Consider the following 23,468-nt stretch of genomic DNA (forward strand, 5'->3'; position numbering starts at 1 on the left):
ATGGGGATTGAACCAGCGACCTACTGATTACTAGTTATGTGAGTTAGCCCACTATGCCACCACCACTCCTAGCCTTGTGGTTTTAATCAGACTGCATAGCATTGCCACGTGCAAATTAAGAAATTAGTAAAGGAATATGGTACTATTGCATAATAATTAGAAAATTATAAGTATCATCATTATTGTGATCATTGTTATAACAAAAAAAATATTTCCTTAATATATTTAATTAATCACATATAATATTTGTGAACAGACACAATGTGAGTGCAATGTAACACTTTTTTCCACTCTATGTTTCACTTTTATTTTTTATATAATGTATGTAGTTTGGTTCTTTTTAAGAGGACTTACGTTAATGAAGTAACAGCAGATTTCACCTTTTGTACCATTTTGGCTTATTGTAGAATCCTGAGGATAAAGGATACGTGAGCTGTTGTACTACACACATTCCCAAAAGTATTATTTGATAAAACAATTACAGGCCATGCTGTTATTGCACTGAAGTTTAGACCATAATTAGCTAAAGAATGATGATCAAGGAATTGATTTTCCGGAACTGGGGGAATCAAGGCTGATGGTGACAGTGTAGACTGCACTGTGAATGAGAAAAGTAATGGAGGAAACCACTGCTAACCAGCCCAGCAGCACACCATTCTATGGAGAGAGTTGGGAAGAGGTGCCTAGCAATAGACAAACACATTTAAGTTAAGATGCTAGCTTCAATTGTTCAATATAGCTGATACACTGATACACCTTGTTATTATCTTGTATAAGTGTTGATCATTTTGGTAGCATATTAACTACCACAGTGTTTTAATTGTTCAGTTCATGTGTTTCACTGGTTAATAAGAAAATAGCCTACACAAAATGTAATTGTTCAAAAGTGTTTTAACTGTTCAATATCAATTTTGTATTAAAAAAAAAAAAATCTGATCATGAAAAAGTGTTGTTTGAATTACTTTTACAAATGCTGTGTGTGTGTATTTCAAATAATATCTACGTATTACATAATGGCGTAAGGCTTGTTCGACTTGATACAGCGCCGACGCCATGTGACTGTGACGTATGCCATCAAAGTACGCGAGAGCAATTCGAGAGTAGCCGGAGGACTCAGCCAGCGCAGCTTCTCTCTTTTTTTTTTTTTTTTTTTTTTATTAATGCAAAGAACAAGAACATACAAAAGAAAAGGCATAAGTACATCACATAATATCAACCCAAAAATAAAGGAGACAAAAATAAATAGAAAAAAAAAAAAAAAGATAATAATAATAAAGTATATAACAATAAAAGAAGAGGTAGGGCCATTACATCACACAAAAATGTTCACATGAAGAGATCAAATGCAGTGCAGATTCTAACAGTCCTTATGGCTTTCTTATTAGTAGATACTGAAATCAAATTTAAATAGTTTTCTATTTCTTTTGAGAAGACAGAGAAGATAGGTTTACAGTTTAAAAATTTGCATTTGTGAATATAGAATTTGCTTAGGAAAATAATTAAATTAATAACAAAACAGACATTTTCGTTTGTGGGGTCTGAATCAAAATACCCAAATATAATGTTTCTCATATGTATTGAGAAGCCCGGAAAAATCTTACACTTGATAAAAACATCAATATCATTCCAAAGCTTCTGAGTGTAATGACACGACCAAAATAAATGAACCACTGTTTCATCAGAATTCACACAAAAAGAGCATGTTAGCTCAATGTCAGATTTAAATCTTTGTATAAATTTCTTAACAGGATAGGACCGGTGTATCAACTTAAAGGAAATTTCTTTCACTTTATTTGTGAGAATGAATTTCTGCTGTAAAGACCAGATTTGTTTCCAATTAAGGTTACCAAACAAATTATTCCAAAAGGAAATAACAGGTGGAACAGAAATCAAATCCTTAAGAAATAAAGATCTTATAGTTTTTAGCTTTCGACTCAGAAAAACAGATTTGACCAACAGAAGTATCACAAGGTTTAGGAAAGGATGCAGTAGATACTGGGGTGAAGTAATTACAGTTTTTAAAAAGCATACATAAACCAGAGGGAATAGCACCCATTACTGTAGCAAATTCTGGTATTCAGAAAGAAATTCTGAATATCTGAATAAAAGACCTTGCTTATTAAACAAATGCTCCACTAAAATGACCCCATTACTGAACCAATTATCATAAAATAGAGACTTATTCTTGAATAAGATGTTCTTATTGTTCCAAATAAAACATCTCTGTGGAGAAAAGTTCTGTTTATAAATTAGAGCCCATGTTAAGAGAACCTGACGATGAAAGTTGGAGAGTTTGATAGGGAGTTTGGATATATCATAATTAAACATTAAGAGAAAATTAATGCCACCAAGTTGTGAAAAAACATTCCAAATAGAAGATGGTTTGGCGAGGTACTGATTCAGCCAATTCATTTTGAATGTGTTGTTGAGGGAGTCAAAATCAATAAAATTCAGACCACCATTATTATAAGAGTTTAATATGACTGATTTTCTCATATAATGAGACTTATTTTTCCATAAGAATTTTGTTAAAACCTCATTAATTAACTTAGAAGTGGGCTTATCCACAAAAAGAGACTGACCCTCTGCCTTAGTGAGCAGTGTTCTTCCTTTTAAGGACAGATCCCTTTGTAACCAGCAATTGCATCTTCTTTGAGTCTTAGTAATAATAGGTTTGAAGTTTGCTGAACACCTACATACATCTTTAGTCATTTGTATACCTAAATATGTTACCCTATTTTTAACCGTAATATTCTCAATTGATGTTAGAGAGCAATTTTTAATGGGTAGCAGTTCACATTTATTAAAATTTAGATTTAATCCAGAGGCTTCAGAAAAGGACTTAAGAATACCCAAAGCCACTGGAACTTGTGAAGAATCATTCAAGAATAAAGCTGTATCATCCGCTAATGCCAGCGCAGCTTCTCAAGAGCAGCTGCACAGGTTCTGATGACGACACAACTGATCCACGATTGGCCGGATTCACTGACAACACCGATGACGTGCGTTTCAAGTTTATTGCGACTTTTAAAACAGTTCAATACCTTTTTACGTCGTCTTTATCTTAAAAATCATATTTATTAGATATTGTTTTACTGTATTTACTTTATTGTTAATAAAGGGTTTGTGTATGTTTATTTTGCATGACTTTCTTTTTCATACAGACCTTTTACAGTATTCAGCTGCATAACCTATTCAAATGAGCATTTTTAATAACTCAAATGTTAATCTTAAAAACATACAATCTAATGTGGTCATAAATGTATGCTCCTGTACAAATGATGCATAATACATTGTTCTTCCATTTGTTCATATGGTTTCTTCATATTCTCTAGTTTATTTTGCTGTGGTCATACTTCACCTGCATGTGGTTAACAAACTGCTAACAACTTGCTATATCTTCAACTTAACAACAGTACAACATTCTGTTCACTTTCAAAGAGTTGGTCTAAATCACAATATAAATCCAACAGAATTGTGCTTTTCTGTATATGAAAATGAATGGTGTTTTGTCTCAAATGTTAAAAAGAGCTCATCTGGAGGGTACTGTAAATCCTGTTGCTGAAACCTTTTTTTATATAGGTTACTTTTATGATTTTGTATTAGCAGAAACACCCATGTCAAACTGCTAAAGTATATATCCAATATGTTATCTTGTTTTGGAAGACCCCTTCCAAAACACCACTTATACACACACATCTCAAAAGTGTGTTAATACCATGGTCCATGGTTAATACATAAAGTTACTTAATCACTAAATCATGAAAACAATGGAAATCACTGCTAATTAATGTTGAGCCAAAACTGAAAGTTGACTTAAAAGGGTAATTGCATTTGTTGCTAACTATTAGTAATAATGAATGGAACTGGTGTTGGCTATGGTCCCATGGTTCCTTAGGATATATAAAGAACCTGCACTACCCTATGTAACACACAACAAAATGGACAACGTAACCATTAATGTGTTAGACAGCAAAGGTAATGTTGTCATGCTAACAGTTTCCAATGACATCGCTGAAAGGATGAAGAATGGTAAGGAAACCGCATAACTGTGAAATAATTACAAGGCACCAATGATTTGTGCAAGTGTTTTATTTATCATTTATTCCCCAGATCAAATGTTCCTTTCTTCTGTCATGGAGCAAGTATCAGCTGTTGAAACAAAAGGTACACATTTACTTAATGACCAAGAATATACTGGAAATATTTCTTGAGTGACACTGACCACATCTACAATCTTCTCTCCAACCAGCTCTCCTCAGTGGCCCAGCTTGTGCTGCAAAGCTCCTCCAACCACCTATTCCATGTCTCACTACCTCCACTAGGTCGCCAGTACCCCTAAACCTCAGTTTTGTGAAACCACCATCAACCAGCCAGTGCCCCAATACTACAACTAGGCCCTCTGTACCACCTCCACCATCAACCAGCCAGTACCCGATTACTACCACTAGGCCCCCTGTACTACTTACCTCCACTGTCAAGGACCCACCGCCTGCCACTCTGCAACCTGGTGCAGTGTGTGGAAACCCTTCAGCATCCATTCAACCTTCATCCCCCTCCTTCCAGTCAGACAGGCATGAATCTCAAGGTATTATATCAACTACTGTAAGGAAGATAAATGTCAATACTGTGGTTAAATTACATTTTCTTTGTTTTGTAGTGTTAATCTATTTCTCTCCTTATCCCCTCCATTTTACAGAAATAACACATCAAATGATACTATTTCTACTGGACCTTACAAAAACTCACCAGCAACTTTATTTTAGGAACAAAATGGCGTTCTATAAAAAAATACAAAACTCATTCTCACAAAAGGGCTACAACTTGTCAAGTGAAAAAATTCGAAAAAAACTAGCAAACATGTTAACCACTTATAAGAGAGTAAAAGACAGGCGCCGTGCAACTGGGGAGGGGGAAGATCACCTGGGAGTACTATACAGTAAGTTGAAGACTGCTTTACTTTATGTTTCTGAAATAACATTGTCATGTCTTACATTGGCCATTTTCATTTTACATTTGAAATCCACCCCCACCAGCTAATGGATGAGTTATTTGGGTCATCGGGGATCGGTACTGCACCACTTGGCACCATTCACTCCACACCTCTAGGTTTGGAAGAGACCTCCACCCAAAGCATGCCCACAACATCTTCTCTTCAAGACCAGCCAGCAGGTGCTAGTATGGATGAACAGCCAGGAACCTCTACCATACCAAATACAAACGTCACAAGCAGGCAAAGACGACCACAACCCTTACAATTTCTGGAGGCTTACGAAGAGCATGCAGAGAGAAGGACTGCTGTGCTTGAGTCCCTGGTAAGGCCAGATCTGGAGAGATGGCCACCAGGAACGACTTAAGGAGAGGCGGAGAAGGTCCTTCGAAAAAAAGATGGTGACCAGCTTGGGAACAATTGTGGAGGAGCTGAAGAAAATGGGAAAAAGACAAGAGCAAATTATGCATCTATTACAGAATCCACATGAACCTCAATAAAATGATAATGTAAAGATGTTTTCTCTTTTGATTTACACCTTTCCCCAAAATGTCTACTATGTATTCTTTTTTTATGTTCCCAAAGAACACAATTTCTAATGACAAACTAATTTTGTTCAATAAAATAAATTTCTTTATTTCAACACAAAATCTGTTTTTTTATCATTTGTTGAATATTTCTGTACATTCAAATCTTTACTTTTGTATGTTTAGTATACACATACAAGTTAGATCTGGCCACAAATCTGGTCTCTATAATGACATGCATTAGTGTTGTGGGGTTGCTGGGGGTGTGGTTCATCATCAACACCATCATCTACCACAACAACTTGATCACTGGGCTCTAAACAAAGATTATGCAAAATGCAGCAGGCTGAGACTGCTGAACTGATATTGGAAATGCTTCTCATTTGCAGGCAATGGAGCCTCCTAAACTTAGATTTTAGAATGCCAAATGCATGCTCAATGACCACGCTGAGCTGCATTGAGCTTTCTGTTAAAGTATCTTTGCCTAGCAGACAAGTGGCCATTGTCTCTATAAGGCCTCATAAGTTGAGGCAACAAAGGGTAGGCAGAATCCCCAATTATGTGCATTCCTTGTGGAACAAGGGAATGAGGATCTTCTTCAAGAACACAACAAACTTCTGTGAAGCGAAATGCTCTGGCATCATGCCAACTCCCAGGGTAACCCACACTGATGTGACAGAAGCGCCGCTGACTGTCACAAAACCCAGTTAAATTTACAGAATAAAACTGTTTCCTATTCATGTATGCTAGGGGATTATCACAGTGGGGTCTCAGTATATCCACAGCACATACAGTGGATCCACTGCACATACAGTGTTGGGGAAACCTGCTGCGTCAAACCCTAACTTTGACATCTCCAGTCTTTGACCTCTGGGCCAGGAAATGTGGTGGGCCATGTATGTGTTCACATTGCAACAAAACTCATGGAGATGCTTGGCAAGAGTGGATTTTGACATGTTGAATCTATCTGCCACCCCACGATATGACTCCTGATTCGCCAATGTCCAAAGGCAGGCAAGAACACTGTTTGTGAGTGGAAGTTTGGTCTGTTGTAAATTCATATAAACAGGACCAAGGGTAGTAATGACATCCTGCAAAGGTAGAAAAATAGGTTATCAAGACAACATGCTAACACTTGTAATAGTTCAATGAATTTTATATTAACCAGTACAAACCTCCACTTGTTCTTTGGAAAGCCTGAAATGACCTCTAAATTCTGAGAGACTGTAGAGAGGGACAACATCCTCCACAAAATTGTCTATTTTTGGAACCATTCTAAATTAGAACAAGAGGAATTGTACTCACTATATACATGTAGCCTAACTGAATGTAGTCAAACATTTATTTTCAGTGTTTTATGTTGAATTGGGATTTTAATCAAATAATTAGTGTATACAGAAGTGTTGAAATTGGAGTAAAACTCCATTATTTCTTTGTCAGAATGAGTAATTCTCTATTTAAACCAAAATAATAATAATTATTATTAAAAGGCAAGCAACAGTAGCTATTGATTACAAAAGCCACCCATTACATCAGTAATACATTGCAAAGACTTTAGACTTTCGATACAGTATTTTTATTCAACATATAATTTGCAGATTCTAGGTATAGTAACTTTAAAACTAAATTGATAATGTGTAATTTGTTTAAATAGATACTTCTTACATTTAACCATTTAACTCACCTTCGTTGCTCATTTTGCCCAATGTCATGCAAACATAATGGAATTTCTATCGCTTCCAGCTCGTCTGCGATAAAGCAAGCAAACACCACGTGATCTGCCATGACTGACGTAATTGCAGCAAACTACGGGAGCCACAACGTGTCCGGCTTCATATCTCCGTTTGCAGATCCTCCCCGCCTGCACGCGGCAACTCTCGCAGATCGGTTACATCCAACAGCAGCCGATGTCGAACACACCTGTAGATTTGCGTTGGGATTACGTAATGACGTCATAGCGCAATGACGTCACAACGTCATTTAGCAACTTTTAGCAACAAATCGACCTACCTTTAGCGACTTCCGCTGAAAATTAGTTGGCAACACTGATCTGATGTTTATTGAAGTCAACAGTCAGTGGATGTGTGTGCGGTTCAGAAACATTTACAGAGAAACAGATTAATCATAAACTCTCCATCAATATGAAGAATCATTATTTATCGTTCTTACTCTTATTACTCGTGGAGGGTGAGTCAAATTCCTTTCTATTCCTTTCTTTTTCTAACACTTCCACTTTCAATATAAACTGCACATTTGCGATTATTCTTTTATTTCATCATTCTTACAGTTTATTATAATTCTGTTGAATTATACAGATACAGTATTTCATTATTTTTGAAAAGAATCACCAAGATATTATTTTGGTTATATTACAGATTACTTCAGCTCTCTATAATAATTAATAATGTATTCAGAATGAAGATATTTAAAAGATAAATAAATAGGAAGTTGCAGACGGCCACGCCCCTCATCACATCAACAGAGCACAGTTTTTATTTTATTTTATTTTATTTAAACAATGTAAATAGCACAAACACGAGTAGAGATCGCAAACACAGGAAATGGGCGTGTCAGTCCGCGTCTTTACTCGAGAAAACCCGGAAACACATCTTTATTAATGTAAATGATCATTATTAGCCTTCGATAAACAAGATAATATTATTTTCATTAATAACTTCTATAAGATCTAATAAAAGCCCCTATAAACCCTGTAACTCCTCAATAACACAATCTAATCCTGTTTTCAGCCTTTATGCAAATATGGAAGCAATAATTTTACTGTCATTGTTCATTAAAGTTCAATTACCTAATAATAATAATAATAATAATAATAATAATGGATCTTTGTCCGGTTGTGGAATTAAAGTTATTCAGGCCTCGAGTCATTGAGGGTAATGAAACACTGATCAATGGACTCTTTAAAGACCATTAAAATAAATTCAGCCAGATCTTCTAGAAATATTGGAAAGAATTCAGCAGTTTGGCCATCATTACAGGAGACGTGTGTCATTTTAGTTTTTAATGGCTGTTTTAACTTCTAAAATGGATATTTCCTCATCACAAATGCTTTAAACTCTTCATTGATGTTACAAAATATAAAATATTTCATTTCTATGGACAAAGATGTTTTAAATGAAAAATAAATACACAATACTGAGAGAAAAACATCTTTTTTGGAACACTAACATAAAACCCAAATCTATAAAGTTATTGTTAAAATTCCCTGTATTAAATTAAATAAATGGCCAAATGTGTAAAATATATATTTTTAGACCTTCATATGCCTTTTCTTTACACAAACTTAAATTATCCATACCATGTTCTGTAGATGGAAACAGTCGTCTGAATGACGTTCTCAGAATGTTCTAGACTATTCTCAAGATTATAAACTATCTGAACTATTTGTCCAATGAGTCACTTTCAGAAAAACAGCTTTTGAACATTTTAAAACGTTGAAATATTTTTAATCTAACCATCTTTACCTCAGATCACATTTACTGCTGCTTCAGGAAATATAAATGACATCATGATGCTAAAATATATTTGAGATGATCATCAAGTTCAGTTGGTGGTTAAAGTCACTGGAGAAATATGCGGGACATGATGCAGTTGTGATGCTTTAGATTAATGTTTAAAATATTGAATATGAGGAATGTATCATATATGTAACACTGATATTACACGCATCAATGTTTCTTTAATATCTGTCACACATCAGAAACACATCCATGATGATCCTGATACTGACACTGGAAGTTTCTTCAATACTTGCTGCAGTAATGTCGGTCCTGATGTCTTTCACAGGTTATCAGCTTGAACAGGGTCATGATGATCCGCTTTCAGGTCGTAACCGATGGCAACCTGTGATGGGTGCAACATCAGGACCGATATTACAGTCCCATCAGAAGAGCAACTGCTCCCTTTAGATTGCAATTCCTCTTCTGATTGCTTTTATTTGTTAATTATAATGACAATAAGCTGACTAATGACAGTGAATTGTTTCAATAATCTCCACATAATACCCAAACTTCAGAGGAACAATATTAGGGACCTCTGGGAGGTGAATTAGTGATAAACACATTTCTGTATTGAAACGGCTTCAGGTCAGAATAAACCAAAACTGATGTGACAAAGTGGTTTTTTAGGCATGACGTCATCACGCACACATTTTTATCCATAAAAGACCATTTGAATGGAAACGGGCAGAAGACGACAAATGTCACAATTTATTTTTAAGCATTTTCACTTTGTCGATCACAAACAGCATGAAAGGTGGATGGAAACTAGACTGATGTTGGGTAAACTTGAATGGGAGACCACAGCAAATGTAATTTTTAATATTTGCTGACCTGTTTCCTCCAACAGCAAAACAAATATCAGTGATCGCATTTTCATGTCTTTTCAAAGGAAGATAAAAATATCGATTTTTCGATCATCGATAATTGTTCTGTCAGCAGCTGTTATCTGATGTTTAAAACTTCTCCAGGGTAATATAATACAATGTTCAATCTTATAAATGTACATCAAATATTTATAAAATCTTAAATATAAAAATATTAGCTACATTTATGTTGTTAAATAAGGCAGAAACACGTCATAACACGTCTGTGGGGCCTCAGTGTGTTCCTGTCAGGCAGCGGATGCCCTAACCCCGCCCCCACCCTAATCATAAACATATGGAGCCTTTGAGGCGGAGTTTCCTCCCAGGAACAAACTGAGGCACCTTTAATCACCATAATTAACCATAATCTGCTGTTTATTGAATCAACAGTCAGTGGATGTGTGTGCGGGTCAGAAACATTTACAGAGAAACAGATTAATCATAAACTCTCCATCAATATGAAGAATCATTATTTATCGTTCTTACTCTTATTACTCGTGGAGGGTGAGTCAAATTCCTTTCTGTTTCTTCAACACTTCCACTTTCAATATAAACTGCACATTTGCGATTATTCTTTTATTTCATCATTCTTACAGTTTATTATAATTCTGATGAATTATACAGATACAGTATTTCATTCGGACATGTTTGTGTCACTGTTTTTCAGGTTATTGTATAAAGCAGACATCTGTGTTGTGTTATATCTGTGTCTAGTGTTTCCTTTTGTACATGAATGTGTTCGGAGTGAACAGCCCCTAGATCACTATTAAACACAGTATGCAGCTGTATTCAAATACTTTATCACAACAGTAATATGAGTGGAAATGATCAATATTAGTAGAATAATAGTTCACATTGCTGTTTTCTATCTTTCTTTATAATGTGTTTGTGTTTGTTCTGCAGGTGTGTTCAGTGACGTGATGATGTCAGTGATGGAGGGAGATTCTGTCACTCTACAGATTGATGTTACTCAGATTCAGGGAGCTGAGACACTGCTGTGGATGTTTAATGGTCAAAGTAAATTCATAGCAAAGATTGACAGGGAATATAATAAGATTATCACAGTACCCCCGAAAAATGTTGAAAGATTCAGGAACAGACTGCAGGTGGATCAGATCGGATCTCTCACCATCACAAACATCAGAACCGAAGACTCTGGACTTTATACACTAGGGATCAATAGCAGTGTTGGGATTCCATACAAGAACTTCAGAGTTACTGTCAATCGTGAGTAGATCAAACTTACTTCTGTAATAATTGTGGGATTAATTGTCTGGAATAATCTGGTATATTTTCACACTGAATGTTAAAGTGGAAACTGTAAAGAAGACTTTAGTGGACGGACAAACACAAGTGATTCATGGGTCTTTGATATTAAAGGCTGATGTAGTTTGTCCGAGTCAGACTGTCGGACACGTCAGATGGTTTATTTAGTTTCTTATTGTCTGCCGAGTGTTTTTAGAGAAAGATGCTGGTGTTCATCCATACTGCTGCTCGCTACCTGCGTGAAGTTGCCCCCCACCCAACGCAAAACGTAGGCAAAATAGTCTCAATCATCTGTGCTGGTTTGTCCTGTAAAAATGTTTGTTTGTGCTGCTTCGGTTTTTTAAATATTAAAAGTCATTCTGAGGTCAGTCAGTCCCCCACATGCTCCAAATTCACCCTAAATATTCTCGTTTGTTTGTGCCGGTAAAAGTTTCGTTTGTGCTTCCTCGGTTTTTTAAATATTAGACATTGAATTACAGGCGAATTATAAATGCTGATATTTATTGAATACAATACTGACATGATAAATGGATCAATTAATGGCCACACAAATCAAATATAGGTTAGTAGCAGTCTCAGTCATTCTGATTACTATATATTAGATACTATATTATATATTTCTAACACACTTGAGTAGAATTTCTGTCCAGACTAATCATCACATCATTTGTTAAATAAAAAGTTGGCAAAATAGTCTCAATCGTTTGTGCTGGTAAAAGTTTCGTTTGTGGTTCTTTTTTAAATATTAATAGTAGCAGTCTCAGTCATTCTGATTACTATATATTAGATACTATATTATATATTTCTATCTTGTTTTGTGTGTAGTCAGTATGATTTATGAGCAGTGAGCATTTTATTTTGGGTTTGTCATTTCAATCTCTTGCCAAAATGTTGGATAAAGATGTTTTAATACAACAACAACTCCTTGTCAATATTTTTGTAGTTGCTATTGTGTTTATTAAAAAGGTATTGGTGTTCAGACAGCAGCAGCTCAATATTCATCTGGTGTCTGTCGGACTCACTTTCGCTCAGCTCTGGGCACGAGAAAATGAAGCGCAAATCTTCTCGATGTGAACACACTTTTAGAGACGAATTGCCGAAGAATTTCTGTCAAGACTAATCATCACATCATTTGTTAAATAAACAATTATCTTTACTTCATTCACTGCTGTTTCCTGATTGAACTTTTTATTTATTTACATGGTGTAACGTTCCGGTGTTGTCTGTCCTATGTTCTCTGTTTTCACCCTTCACGTTTATGTCATGTTTCCTGGTCCGCTCCGTGTTTTCCGTTTCACCTGTCACCGCTCCCATTCCATGTCACGTTTTCCCTGTTGTCCGCCCGTAGTCTCACTGTCCGAGCGTGAAACTGCAATTCCCACAATTCCTGGCCCCTCTCACTGCCTGCACTCTTCATTGTTCCCACCTGTGTCTCGTTGAGTCTTCATTGTGTTTGTGTATTTAACCGTGTCTGTTTCTCCTTTCCCGTGTCGGTCTTTGTATGTAGATGTCTGTTCCCATGCTTCAATCGTCGTTTTCACTCCAGCTATCCCCGTGTTTACCTTCCGTGTTAAGTTAACCCCTTGTTTGCCTTTCGTGTTTATTTACCTTTTCCCATCGTGGATGTTTCTTTTGTTGGTGTTCTTTTGTGTTGCCGTTCTTGTTTAATAAAACCTGCTGCACTTAGATCCTCGTCCCTGTGTCTACCTTCACCGTCAGTCGTGACCGAAAGACCGACCAATAATGGATCTAGCAGCGGTTTTCACCACACTGGCCCAGGCAAATCTTCCTGTTCGCGAGTACTCACGGCTCTTCTCCACGGTCGCCATCCACACCGGGTTCGACGACGCTTCCCTCAAGCTCATCTACCGGGGCGGGTTATCATCAGCCCAGTCGTGGGAAGCGCCAGAATTTGGAGAGCACACGTGGAGGGAGTACGTGAGTCTCACCCTCAGAAAACTCACACCCGAGGAACCACCCCTCGTGTTTCCGGCTGTCGAGCCTGAGCCCCTGCCTTCCCGGATCGATGAGCCAGCGCAGCCAACCTCTTCCGCCCGAAGGAGAAGGAAAGCCTCCGCTCTCCAACCCACGCCAGCCACGGTGAGCGAGCCTGCGCCCACGCCTGTCACGGTCAGCGAGCCTGCGCCCACGCCCGCGCCTGTCACGGTCAGTGAGCCAGAGCCCACGCCTGTCACGGTCAGCGAGCCAGAGCCCACGCCTGTCACGGTGAGCGAGCCTGTGCCCACGTCAGCCACGGTGAGCGAGCCTGTGCCCACGTCAGCCACGGTCAGCGAGCCGGCACCTACGCATATCACGGTGAGCGAGCCAACGCCTACACACGTCACTGTGAGCGAGCCTGTGCCCACGTCAGCCACGGTCAGCCAGCCGGCACCTCCGCATATCACGGTGAGCGAGCCAACGCCTACGCACATCACTGTGAGCGAGCCTGCGCCAAGGCAGGTCACTGTGAGCGAGCCTGTTGCCCCTGAAGTCAGTGAGCCAGCGCCTGTAGCCTCGACCGTCCCTGAGCCAGCGCCTGTAGCCTCGACCGTCCCTGAGCCAGCGCCTGTAGCCTCGACCGTCCAAGCGCCAACGCCTCCCGAGCCTTCCAGAGCTCCGCCCTCCCGAGCCTTCCAGAGCTCCGCCCTCCCGAGCCTCCCAGGGCTCCGCCCTCTCGAGCCTCCCAGGGCTCCGCCCTCTCGAGCCTCTCGAGCCTCCCAGGGCTCCGCCTCCAGAGCCTCCTACGGCTCTGCTCCCAGAGACTCCAGAACCTACTAGAGATCCGCCTCTCGAGCAGCCTTCGGCTCCACCTCTCAAGCCTCCTACAGCTCTGCTCCCAGAGACTCCTGAGCCTCCCACGGCTCCGCCTCCTGAGCCTCCAGAGCCTTCCTCAGCTTCGTCTCCAGAGCCCCTTGCAGCTCCGCCCCCAGGGTCTCCTGCAGCCTTGCCTGCGCCTCCTTCGGCGCCACCACCCAAGTCTTCGTCTGCTCCGTCTCAGAAGTCCTCCTTGGCTCCGCCAGCTCCCCTAGTGGCCACTCTTCTTCCCAGGCCCCTTGAACCAGCCCTAGCCCTATGGCCACCCCCTAGGTCACCTAAACCTGTCCCTGTCCTGGAGCCACATCCCAGGTCCCCTGAACTGGCCCCTGTTCTGCGGCCATCTCCCAGACCTGTCCCTGTCCTGAGGCCGCCCCCCAGGCCTCCTGGACCTGTCTCTGTCCGATGGCCACCTCCCAGGCCCCCTAGACCTGTCCCTGTCTTGTGGCCGCCCCCCAGGCCATCTCAACCGGCCTCTGTCCTGTGGCCACCTCCCAGGCCCCCTGAACAGGCCCCCGCTCTACGGCCATCTCCTGGGCCACCCAAACCTGTCCTTGCCTGGTCGAAACCTCCCTGTCCTCCTAAACCTGTCCCTACCCGGTGGACGCCCCCCAGACCACCTGACCCGGTTCCCTTCACGCACCCCCAGAGACTGCTTACCTGCCCTCTCGGCCTCCCTGGTCTTCCAGTCTGCCCCTTGTGCCCCCGTGGACTGTCTCATTTCCCTTCTTGCCCCCGTGGACTGCCTTGCCCCCTGTGCCCCCATGGACTGCCTAATTGTTCCTTGTACCTCCTTACTCTGTCTGCGTGTGCCTTGTACCCCCTTTGGTCTGTTTGTTTTTCCTCCCTTCTAGCCCCTCTCACCCTATACATCTGTTTATTCCTGTTGTTTTTTCCCTCCAGTCTCTTAGGACCGTCTGGAATCCGGTCCTTTTGAGGGGGGATTATGTAACGTTCCGGTGTTGTCTGTCCTATGTTCTCTGTTTTCACCCTTCACGTTTATGTCATGTTTCCTGGTCCGCTCCGTGTTTTCCATTTCACCTGTCACCGCTCCCATTCCATGTCACGTTTTCCCTGTTGTCCGCCCGTAGTCTCACTGTCCAAGCGTGAAACTGCAATTCCCACAATTCCTGGCCCCTCTCACTGCTTGCACTCTTCATTGTTCCCACCTGTGTCTCGTTGAGTCTTCATTGTGTTTGTGTATTTAACCGTGTCTGTTTCTCCTTTCCCGTGTCGGTCTTTGTTGTATGTAGATGTCTGTTCCCATGCTTCAATCGTCGTTTTCACTCCAGCTTATCCCCTTGTTTGCCTTTCGTGTTTATTTACCTTTTCCCATCGTGGATGTTTCTTTTGTTGGTGTTCTTTTGTGTTGCCATTCTTGTTTAATAAAACCTGCTGCACTTAGATCCTCGTCCCTGTGTCTACCTTCACCGTCAGTCGTGACACATGGAGTATCATCTGCTACACTTCACTGCCACCACTATAGGGTCAAGTGACACTTCTGTTCAAGATGCTCTTGTGGAAATTAGTGTAGAGTTAGTAGAGATAAATCCATATAAATCAAACTACAAAAGTCGTTACTAAATTACATTTCTGTACAATGTTTTAACACTGCCAGTTACAATAGTGTTTGTTAACTTCAAGAATAATGGTACAACATTCATGAGAGCTAAGATTGTCAATGTTTATTGAACAGAAAACTCGTTGCTAATACAGTTTTACATGTGACCCATGATAGTTTTTTGAACACATTGTGCATCTAGGGGTCAACATTACCATATTGGTCCTAATCTAAGATACATTATCCTGATATATTATTACTATATTATCCTTATATTCAGACCAATACAGTAATGAAAACAAGTTTATACTGAACATGACATTTTTTTTGAGTGTCAGGATTATTTAAGTGGGTAATTTGTTTTGCTTATGGCAGAGAAACCAGAAGTTGACAGATTCCATTTTCACAGTCCTGTGTTCATCAAAAGAGGCCATAAGTTCAAAATGGCAACATAGCTACTCCTAATCAGAGCATCTGGACAGAGCTTAGTAAGCAGCTAGAAAACAAGATCACTGCAAAGTCTCTATACACTTTTGTTAAATTAAATAGACACAACATCTGGACTGCTTTAGGGTTTACTCATGAAAAAAATGGCAGTAGTGATGACACTGATTTTGAGCCAGGGTCCCTTTCACCCAGACCAAAAGATTTCTGGACTTTTGATATTGAATTCCATTTCAGAAATGGATTGAATTCATGCCTGAATTCATTGCAAGAAGTGAAATGCCCCTGCACATTTACCTTTAAAAGAGCCAAGGTCTATCCATCAGCCACAGAGAAATACATAGAAATCAGAGGCAACTGTAAGGAGTGTCGTGGCCACATTCACAAAAATTTGACAAAGCGCCTGAAATGAACATCCCAACGGTGCTCAAGTGTTTAATTAACAACACTGATGACTCCCTGCACACTGGCTGTTCCAAGCGTGTGATGGGGGAACCCCATGTATGGAGGGCATCAGAGGCAACAAAGCTGATGGATTTTGGAGATCCTGAGCCAAGTCATCTGCCTAATTTGGCCACCCTGCACAAAGCAAAGCAAGAGAGGAATGATTTAGAATTAGGTGACAAGGATTCCATTGTGTCACTGCAGATGTTTAAATACAGTGTACCTCACAGTGGTCGCATTAAAGATATTGGACTGGACAAGTTTTTCCTGTCACTATTGAAGTCAAACACAAATGTATATGTACAAGTCATTATCAAAGACATCTACTAAACCCACTGTGAGTTTTGATGCAGCTGGCTCAGTAGTGAGGAAACTACAGAGACCAAATGGCAAGTCTGGCCATATATTCTTATATCAGGGCATTCTGGCAGGGGATGAGAGCTCAAGTGTCTCAGAAGTGTTCACAGAGAGACATGATGTTAATGCAATAACACATTGGCTGACAGAATGGATACGTGCAGGTGCACCAACTCCAAAAGAGGTTGTGAGTGACTTTTCTCTGGCTTTGCTCAGAGCTCTGGTCAAGGCTTTTACTCCTCATCCTCCTCACTCCTCTTACTCGGTAAACAGTCAGCAAAAGTACCACCTTGTTTGATCTGTCAGTGGGACTGCTTGAAGAAAAGGGCAATGATGGTTCTGGAACCCCCCTCATATCTGAAAGGTGCAAGAAATACCTGAAAGCCAGAATTGCAGAAGAGTGTGTCATCATTCCAGATGTAAAGGGTGAGGACCTGGATGTGGATCCATGTGACCAAACACAGACAGGGCTAGGACAGTGGGTAACAGACATATGTGAGGAGAGCAGGTCACTTGCTGTAGCTCATGGGGATCATGATAATATGCACTTTCTCCCTGGCTTACAAGTTACATACCACTCTGGACAGGGGTAACGATCCCTCACTTTCGAAGCACCAACATCACCGCAAGTTCAGCCAATGCTGAAGCAGAGTTCAAAAACATCAAACGTGGCCTTTTCCAAGCATGAAAACTTGCCTATTCTGGTGGATAGATTCATTGCAACATGCAAATTTGTTCTGCAAAACAAAAAGGTGAGGAAAAAGGTGAAGAGGATGCAGCTGTTGCAACGGTGATAATCACAGGAGACAATCCACTACCCACCACAACTTGCAGTGTAGATGGAAATCCAGAAATGGATGCTTCCTGTTCTGGGACATATGGAGATGCTGTTGAAAACTGGAGAGACCTAGCGGTTCCACCCAAAAAGAGGAAGAGGAATTCATACCTCTCTCCTTGTCCTGAATGGCTCCATGCAGATCCATCTGTGAGGGGGGAAAAGACTGAAAGTGGGCCTGTTGAACCTGCATGTGTTTCCTTCCCAAAACAGTGCTCCTCACAGTATTGTGGTCTCAGCAGACAAGTCACCCGGTAAGATCCATTTGTTTGTACTTCTGTTGCTGTACTGCACACTTCTGGCATGGCTCATCTTCAGGCCGCAGTGGAAGAAGGTCTTACACTTCTGGAGTCCCCCTGCCTCAGGCCAATACAAAGTCTGTCACAGTGTCCCTCTGCATTCAAGACAGATACCTCAGGAAAAGTGCTCGGTTACAGTCTGGGATAACTTCTGCGGATTGACACTGACCTGGGAAGCAACTCCACAGAATTTCCTTTATGTGAATTTCCCTCCAATCTGATGCTCCAAGGACAGAGATTTGCTTTAAGGACAATCATTGCTTTCAAAAGAGGCTTAACTCGGGATGCTCTTGGACATTATGTGGCCTACTGCAGGAGGTCTCCATGTGTCTGGGAGATGTATGACGACCTGAGAAGTGGAGTGACAGTAATTCAACAGTAATTCACACAGTAATTCAATTTCAAAAGTAAAATCATTTTGGCTACTTAATTCATTGAGTCATGAGTTTCCACATTCACACACACATATATATATATATATATATATATATATATATATATATATATATATAAAATACTAGTCAAAAGTTTGAAAACATTAAGATTTTATGTTTCTGAAAGAGGTCTCTTCTGCTCACCAAGCATCTTTCTCTTGGCAATCCCCCATAGATTCTCTATGGGGTTCAGGTCAGGTGAGTTTGCTGGCCAATCAAGCACAGTAATACCATGGTCATTGAACCAGGTTTTGGTACTTTTGGCAGTGTGGGCAGGTGCCAAGTGTGAGACAGAGGCAACGGTCAGCTCTTATGGGGAAACCAAGCGTGAAAAACACTATTAATGACAAATAACACGTGCGGATTGATTTGTGTCATAACTGATGATGTTGCATTTAAAACAGGTTTCAAATCATAAAGACAGGAAATGAAAAATGACTTTAGATATTATGAGTTTAAGAACATTTGAACTGGTATTTTATTTCAGGTAAAATGTGTAAAACTCTTAATGTCTTTAGATCAGATGAATAGATTCAACTGATGTTTTTACACGTGTGTTTGAACTGTTTGTGTTTGTTCTGCAGGTGTGTCTGATGTTGAGACAAAGACTGTAATAAAGGGAGAATCTGTCACTCTACAGACTGATCTTACTGGATTACAGACGGTTGATGAGCTGCAGTGGAGTTATTTTACACCAGAAGAAACTCGTATAGCACGAGTCACTATAGAGACTGGAAACAAGAACATTACATTACCTAATGTTTCTAAGATATTCAATGACAGACTGAATGTGGACAGTAAAACTGGAAATCTCATCATCAGTGACGTCACAACTGAACATTCTGGACTTTATAAATTAGAGATCAACAGATCACAAACCAAACCAAAGATGTTCAGAGTTACTGTTATTGGTGAGTAACTCACATGATTCAATATATTAATATTCATATTCTGTGTTTCACATTGTCTGTTGATGTGAAAACAAGCCAGAAAATCAATTAGTTTAATAGAAAGATTTGATAGATTTCATTAAAAGAAAATAAATCAGTTTCAGTTGTTCAAAAGCAGTAAACTGTATAATTTAAGGATTAATGGAGATGATGAAGAGCCAGTAATAATGGCATGATTTATGTAAAACATGAACAATCATTCTCATATTATCCGTCACACAGGAAGACATTTACAGTTCAGCTCCACCCTCATGAAACTGAACATCAAACATCCATAATGACATTTTACGTTTAATAAAACCTTTAATGTCGGCACAAGTTGAATAATCGGTGAAGAGCTCGTGATTGATCGCTGCAATAATCCAGAATATTCATTTTAATAATCATAAGATTAATCCAATATCAAATAATCATTAGTTGAAGCTCTATTGGAGAACATGGATGACTTCTCACCCCTGAGAAAAAGTAAATGAACCCTAAAAGCTAATATCTGATTGAACACTAACAGCAATCTGGACTAAACATGGTCTGTAATGTGAGTTTCGCTCAATCCTGTGAAGAGTTTCAGATTGAACGGATTGACCGGTACTGGACGTCTTCTTGCATGAACCGCTCTTTTATTTTCAGACATTCAGATGTTTTGGACTGAATTGTTTCTGAACATTGAGGTAATGAAACATGAGACGAGTGAGTTTGATGTTTGTGTTTGTAAAGGGCTGGTCAAGTTTCCAGAGTTTGATGAAGGTCGATGATCTCTGGATTCAGTTCTGATCGTTTCAGGTGTTTTCAGAAGATTACAAGTGGATATAATCTATAATCTGTCCATATTTCACTTCTGTATTAAACTATAGCGGGATCATATTCAATTCATCTTTACATTATTCAATTGATTTTTATATTTAATACTTAAAACAGATGTTGGTTTGGTGTTTATGATACGAGCAGACAAATGTTTCTAGTTCTGATGATTCATGGATCAGATTCAGTGACACTAATGACCGTCTGTCTTTCTCATTACAACAGAACGATCTCCAGTTGTTCCAGATCCGCGTCCGTCTCCAGGTGCTATAGCAGGAATATGTACTGCTGTTGCTGTTCTGCTGCTCGTGGTGATTGGGATTTTTTGGTATCGCCACAAGATCAAGGCTTCTGCTGTTAAGATGTACAATCGCTGCTGTAAAAATTTCCATTTTCCATTGCTGCAAGCTCTCTGAACTAAGAAATCTAAAAGGTAAGTTTTATCTACAGCAGACACAGCAAAGAGGAAAAATAATGAACTTTATTGTGCAAATAAATCTTTTGAAAAGAAATCATAAAAATAATCCATGTTTGAAGATTTTGTTGAATTTGAGAAAGTTTGTGTATTTAATGAGTCTGTGATGAATATTAATAATAGATGACGATCATGAACTTCTGTGTGAACAGCATCTCTCTGTCTGTAGAAAACTCACAAATGATCAAATGTGTCCAAATAACATCTGTTTACTGTCAGCAGCAATAACAGGATGTTTGTGATTATTGAATATGATTGTTTTAGTGTGTTATAGTCTCATTTAATCTGTCCATTCTAGAGATGTCCCGATCAGCTTTATTAAATATCTGCCGATACCGAGTCCCGATCCGATACTTGTATTTACCTCCATAATGGAGCTGCAGACTGTTTATTTGTTTGTTTACAAAAATAACTAAGGAAACAAATGAACTAAAAGATGAATGCATTTAACTTAGTGCAGCTTTTTTATAAACTCACAGATAAAATCAACTTCTACTTCGAATGTGTAATAGTTTATTTAACTTTAATATTCAGGATAAATCCAGCGAGTTCTATATGGATGAATATAATCAAACAGCTCGACTTGAATAATCACAACAAAACATTAATTCAGATACACTTTAACAGGCCCAAGATCAACAATCATGAATTGAATAAAACGAAAGTAAAATCACATGTACTTGTTTATTTCTGACGTGTTTTACATGATCGGCTGTATGAGACTCATGAAACTGGTTTAATATTACACGATTAATTAATCCCGTGTGCAGTGAGGTGATCAATGACATCCAAATATCTGCTGTAAAACTAACAACAGTCACATTTAAATCATCTCGTGTGTTGTGATGAACCTCACTGTACAGATCTGGTGAGGCGGGAAAACCCGCATTCTCCACCGCAGAGATGTGAACTCAAACACTTTCTCTGTCATCTTTTTGGCTTTTTCACTCCCTCGAGGATATTTTTCCTTCCTTTTAAAAGTTTTGTCCAGTGTTTGTTGCTTCGGCGCAGCAGCTGTATGTGTTTGACTGAACTCGCCGTATTCCGTCGCGCGCTTCATTATAAGATGTTGTATCAAATTAGTCGTATTGAACGCATCTCTATTGTTACCGCCTCACGAAACAAGTCACAACATCTGCAACATTGCAGATGTTGCAGTTTTCGCTTTCTTGTTTAAAATATTTCCACACTGCTGATATTTTAGCCGCAGAGTTGCTAATTTTAAAGCTCGTTCACACTGCCGGTGACTTTGTCGCTGCAGGTCGCCAGTGAAGTCGCTAGTGGGCGTTCCCACAACTGGTTGCCAAGTAACGTTTATAAATGACATTCACGGATCCATTCCATTGCTGTTGACAGCGAATCGCTTTTCTTGCCGCTAAAAACAAACATTTTGGAGGGAAAAGACTAAATATAAATGTAATCAGTAGATAAAATGCTTCATATCAAAGATGAACGAGAAAAAAGACGTGCTCTTTGCCATAGCGGCTGTTTCGGTCTGTCTGGGTCCACAAAACCATTCAATCTTGGTGTACATACTTTCACATACAGTACACACACACACACACACACACACACACACACACACACACAACACTGTACACATGTATAAAAAGTGATGGCTTCCTTGTCGTCGTATTTATAATAATAATACATTTTATTTGGCCGACGCCTTTCTAAATACCCAAGGACATCTTACATGTTTCGGAGGACTTAAAAATACAAATACATTTAAATTCATATTAGGCTAAAACATATTACAAATATGACAAATCAGCAAAATGCTAAGAACGCCCGAAGAAAGCACTATAAAGAGTGTCAGGAGGGTAACTATGGCAATATAGAAAAATGTTTTAGAGATTAAAAGCTTTCTTAAAGAGACAGGTCTTTAACAATTTTTTAAATGATTTGACTGTGTCTGCCTGTCGAATGTAGGAGGGAAGGGCATTCCAGAGTCTTGGAGCAGCGCAACTGAAAGCCCTGGCCCCCATGGTGGATAGACGGAATTTGGGGGTGACAAGTAGGCCAGTTGAGGAAGAGCGAAGGGAGCGTGTAGGAACATATCCTGATAGGAGGCCATAAATATAGCTGGGTGCAAGATTATGGAGTGATTTGTAGGTGATGACGAGGATCTTAAAGTCAATACGGTAGTGCACAGGGAGCCAATGTAAAGTGATAAGGATAGGTGTGATATGATCAGATGGTCTGGAACCAGTGAGGATTCGAGCGGCAGAATTCTGAATAAATTGAAGTCTATTTAACAGCTTTGAAGGAAGACCGATGAGTAGGGAGTTGCAATAATCCAGACGAGACGTGACAAGTGCATGAATTAATGTTTCAGTGCTGGCTTGTGTCAATGAGGGTCTAAGCCTGGAGATATTTCGGAGATGAAAGAACGAAGCCCAGGTAAGTGATTTAATCTGAAATTTAAATGAAAGGAAACTGTCCAGAATGACACCAAGGCTTTTGACTTGAGTTGACAGAGGGACCGTGGTCTCATCTATGGTTAAATTGAGATTTTGCTGTTTTAAAAGAGTAGATTTGGAGCCGATAAGCATGACTTCGGTCTTATTGGCATTAAGTTTTAAAAAGTTTGTGTTCATCCAAATTTGAATGTCTTGAAGACAGTTGGTAAGTGAGGTTGGTGGAAGGGGAGAAGAAGGTTTAGTTGAAATATAAAGCTGGGTGTCATCAGCATAACAGTGGAAATGAATTTTGTGGTGTCTCATGATAATGCCCAACGGAAGCAGATATATAATGAAGAGTAGTGGACCCAACACTGACCCCTGGGGACACCCTGAGGCACAGGCGCACAGGCCGATTTAAAATGTTTGAGTTGTACGAACTGCTGACGATCCGTGAGGTATGAACAGAACCAGGAGAGTGCATCCCCCAT

General features: G+C 39.7%; 1 protein-coding gene across 2 annotated transcripts in view; it reads left to right on the forward strand.

Annotated features, from left to right (window-relative positions):
• The first annotated feature begins 7,507 nt into the window (after nt 1–7,507).
• The window catches only part of LOC127639611 (uncharacterized), a 32,990-nt gene continuing 17,029 nt past the window's right edge, over nt 7,508–23,468 (forward strand). The window contains exons 1-4 of one of the 2 annotated variants that reach the window (XM_052121720.1): nt 7,508–7,704; nt 10,802–11,125; nt 18,937–19,263; nt 20,326–20,533. In XM_052121720.1, the coding sequence (XP_051977680.1) occupies nt 7,659–7,704; nt 10,802–11,125; nt 18,937–19,263; nt 20,326–20,516 (888 nt within the window). In that variant the 5' untranslated portion in view covers nt 7,508–7,658 and the 3' untranslated portion in view covers nt 20,517–20,533. Of the gene's footprint in view, nt 7,705–10,287; nt 10,403–10,801; nt 11,126–18,936; nt 19,264–20,325; nt 20,534–23,468 lie in introns of those variants that run through there. The other variant, XM_052121721.1, reaches the window with a different exon arrangement.

Source organism: Xyrauchen texanus, chromosome 48 (genome assembly GCF_025860055.1).
Source record: "Xyrauchen texanus isolate HMW12.3.18 chromosome 48, RBS_HiC_50CHRs, whole genome shotgun sequence".
Lineage (NCBI taxonomy): Eukaryota > Metazoa > Chordata > Actinopteri > Cypriniformes > Catostomidae > Xyrauchen > Xyrauchen texanus.